General features: G+C 54.9%; 2 protein-coding genes across 2 annotated transcripts; one reads left to right on the plus strand and one right to left on the minus strand.

Moving 5' to 3' along the window:
* Positions 1-522: 522 nt before the first annotated feature.
* On the minus strand, positions 523-1,458 carry GNI_028950 (Gag-pol polyprotein; the record flags this gene model as incomplete). Its single annotated transcript, XM_011130817.1, has 1 exon — positions 523-1,458. The coding sequence occupies one exon, from the start codon at positions 1,456-1,458 to the stop codon at positions 523-525; it is 936 nt and encodes a 311-aa protein (XP_011129119.1).
* A 662-nt stretch (positions 1,459-2,120) lies between these two features.
* On the plus strand, positions 2,121-2,934 carry GNI_028960 (hypothetical protein; the record flags this gene model as incomplete). The annotated part of the gene is made up of 1 exon (XM_011130818.1): positions 2,121-2,934. A coding segment is annotated over one exon (814 nt), but the record flags the coding sequence as incomplete, so codon positions are not given.
* Positions 2,935-3,039: the final 105 nt, after the last annotated feature.

A 3,039-nucleotide genomic window follows, 5' to 3' on the forward strand; every position in this document is an offset into this window, starting at 1 on the left:
AGGGCCTCTATCACTGCCCCATCGCCCTTCCTGCGCTCGAAGTGGAACTCCTTCGCCCACCTGTCGTCTGCCGCCGTGCTCAGATTGGACTGTTGCAACAACATCCCCGGAATCGTGATCCTTGTGCCGTAACGGACCTGCAGCCTCGTCAGGCGGTGCAGTCGTGTCGGCAACAAATCGTGGAGGGCTGGCACCTCTTCCGGCGCCGGGTAGACGCAGGACCTGAAGCACCGGCTCAGCAGAGTGCTGTCCGGGTACAGAGACCTAGCTACGGCCGACAGAAACCTCTCTACCGCCACCCTGGGGCCTCTCCTACACCCACTCAAACGCGCTCTGACGGTGGCTGGCACCCAGGCCCACAGTCTAGCCACTAACGTTTCGTCGTGGATGTAGTGGCACTGCTCGCCGACGGCCGTCGCCACGTCATCCGCCCGCTGCTCAAATTCCTCTTCGGTGACGGCGGTGAACGGCGGGAGGCGGCACTTCGCTAGCTTATCCTTCCAGGCCTGCTGCTCGCGCGAGTTAAGCTCGCGTGTCGACTCCGGAAAGCGGGAACAGTGACCATCTACCTAACTTGCCGGTGTCTGCCTTCGATAGGTATTTTAGGTTCTGGTGGTCGGTTCTGACTAGGAACGGTGCAGCGCGTAAGTAGTGGTGCCATTTATCCACGAAGTATCTTATGGCGTACAACTCTCGTTCACGTGTGTCCCACCTTTGTTCTGCTGGCTGTATCTTCCGACTTCCGAACTCTACGGGGACGCGTTCGCCATCTTGTTCTTGCTCTAGGATAGCTCCTGTGGCTTTGTCGCTGGCGTCGGTCGTGATTACGAAGCGGCCTTTGCCTTGCGGCGCTTTTAGCATGGTTGCGTCTATGATCGCTCGCTTGATGGCCTGGAACGCGGCTTCGTGACTTTCGTCCCACGAGTATAGCCTTCCTTTCTTTAGGAGGTCGGTGAGTATGGCTGTGTGGTGCGCGAAGGATGGAATGTGCTTCTTTAAGTACGTCGCTGCGCCTAGGAACGATCCTAGCTCTTGAATGTTCTTGGGAGCCGGTACTTGGCGGATTGCTTCCACCTTGCTGGGATGTAATCTGATGCCATCACTGCTTACCAGGTAGCCTAACATCTTCACCCAGTCGTTCAACGATTCGCCTTTCTTCAGCTTCAGGTACAGTCCTGCTGTGCAGCGTCGGTCGAGGACTTGCTCCAGTCCTTCGAACAGCACATCTAAGTCGTTTGCGTATATGACGATATCGTCAATATACACACTGACGCCGTTGCCGATGATCCCGGCGAAGATTTGGTCCATGATCCTTTGGAACACGATTAGACTGTTCTTCACACCAAATGGAACCACGGTGTACTGGAATGTGCCCTTTTTCGACACGAATGCCGTTAAAGGCTGACTCCCCTCCTCCAAGGGCACATTGAAGAACCCTTGGTTACAGTCTCCAGACATATGTAGTACTTATGTCCTGCGGCCTGCTGTACCTGTTCCCACAGTCACTACAGCCACTACAGCCACTACAGTCACTACAGCCACTACAGCCACCACAGTCACTACAGCCACCACAGCCACCACAGCCACCACAGCCACCACATTCACTACAGCTCCCGGCAAAGATAACAAGGCAGTGGTGATCGGCAGCGCCTCGGCTGGCGCTCCTGCTAGGTGGCGTTGGGGCATTCCGACAGATGCGGGGCGAGCCTGAAGCTTGAGGAAGAGGGGACTGGAGGCGATGGCCAGGACGTCCAACGAGAGGCAGTGGTCGGTGTTGACGAACACCAATTCGCGTAGATCTCTTTTTCTAGATGCTGTGCCTGAGCGGTTCGGTTCATGCAGGCCATTACACTATGCCATCCGTGAACGTGCTGCACAAGTCTCATACACACGTCTTGTACATCCCTACCGTCCTAATTCACACGGTTCCTATATTCGTATCAAAGGGGACTCTGATACCCGGACTCTGCTAGACCCACGACAACCACTGCCCCGTCTTTACGGAGTCTTGTCCGTGTATACACCTTCCGGACGGGAGTGGTACCTCTGGCTGGTACGTTTATGAAGGAACACGATACGATGTGTGTGCATGCAGAAATAATGTGTTACTTGCTTCAGTGATGAATTTCAGGTTGGCGACGATATTGGCTCTTGCGGCTGGGTACGAGTATGAGTGTTTGGGAGTGCCTGTGAGATTGTGGGTCCATCAGGGGTGGAGAGAGTCAGGGTTTGCGGACATTGGAGCAAACCGTGAAGTGTATTTGCAGTGGGCGGACGTGCTGAGAAACAATATTAAGGATTTCGATTATGGCTTCAGCACCTTTATGGACCGCCTAGACCAATGCACGTCAGTTTATGCCATACCACATGAATTCGGCGAGGGCTGGTGGGATCCTAAGATGAGTGATATTTTTGATGCTTGGGACCGGCCTCAAAAACCGAGTGAGGGGGACGATGGACCGGAGGACTCTCTGTCCTTCATCCCAGAGCTCGTGAATAGGCAATTTGTGCCCTACACGGCGGATGAGCTCAAGATCCTCATCATTGTGACGGACGACTACGGGAAATACCACGAAACAAAAGCTCCGGATGACGACGACGACTCCCAGACCACCGACGACTCCCAGACCACCGACGACGTCCACCCCACCAACCCTGCTCTGGAAGGAAACATCGTATGGACGGCTACCGCGGACACCCCGTGCGACACACAGTACCAATACTTCAAGCCCCGCATCATACTGAACGGACTCAAGGAGAACAATATCCATACGGTGGTGTTGTGCACATCGGACACGGTTTGCCAGTGGTGGGATAATTTCTTCCGCTCTAACAAGTGGGACCCCAGCCAAGGTGACTACTCCGTACAGCTCACAAACTCGTCTGCCCAAAACGTTTCGGACGGAATCGTTAGAGCTGTCGACGACATCAACTGTATAGTCAAAACCACCACCACCGCACGGCCTGATACGACTGCGACCTCATCCGAGTCAACTACCCCCACCTCATCTGAGTCGACTGCCCCCACCTCATCTGAGT

The sequence above is a fragment of the Gregarina niphandrodes genome, assembly GCF_000223845.1.
Source record: "Gregarina niphandrodes unplaced genomic scaffold scaffold00004, whole genome shotgun sequence".
NCBI lineage: Eukaryota > Apicomplexa > Conoidasida > Eugregarinorida > Gregarinidae > Gregarina > Gregarina niphandrodes.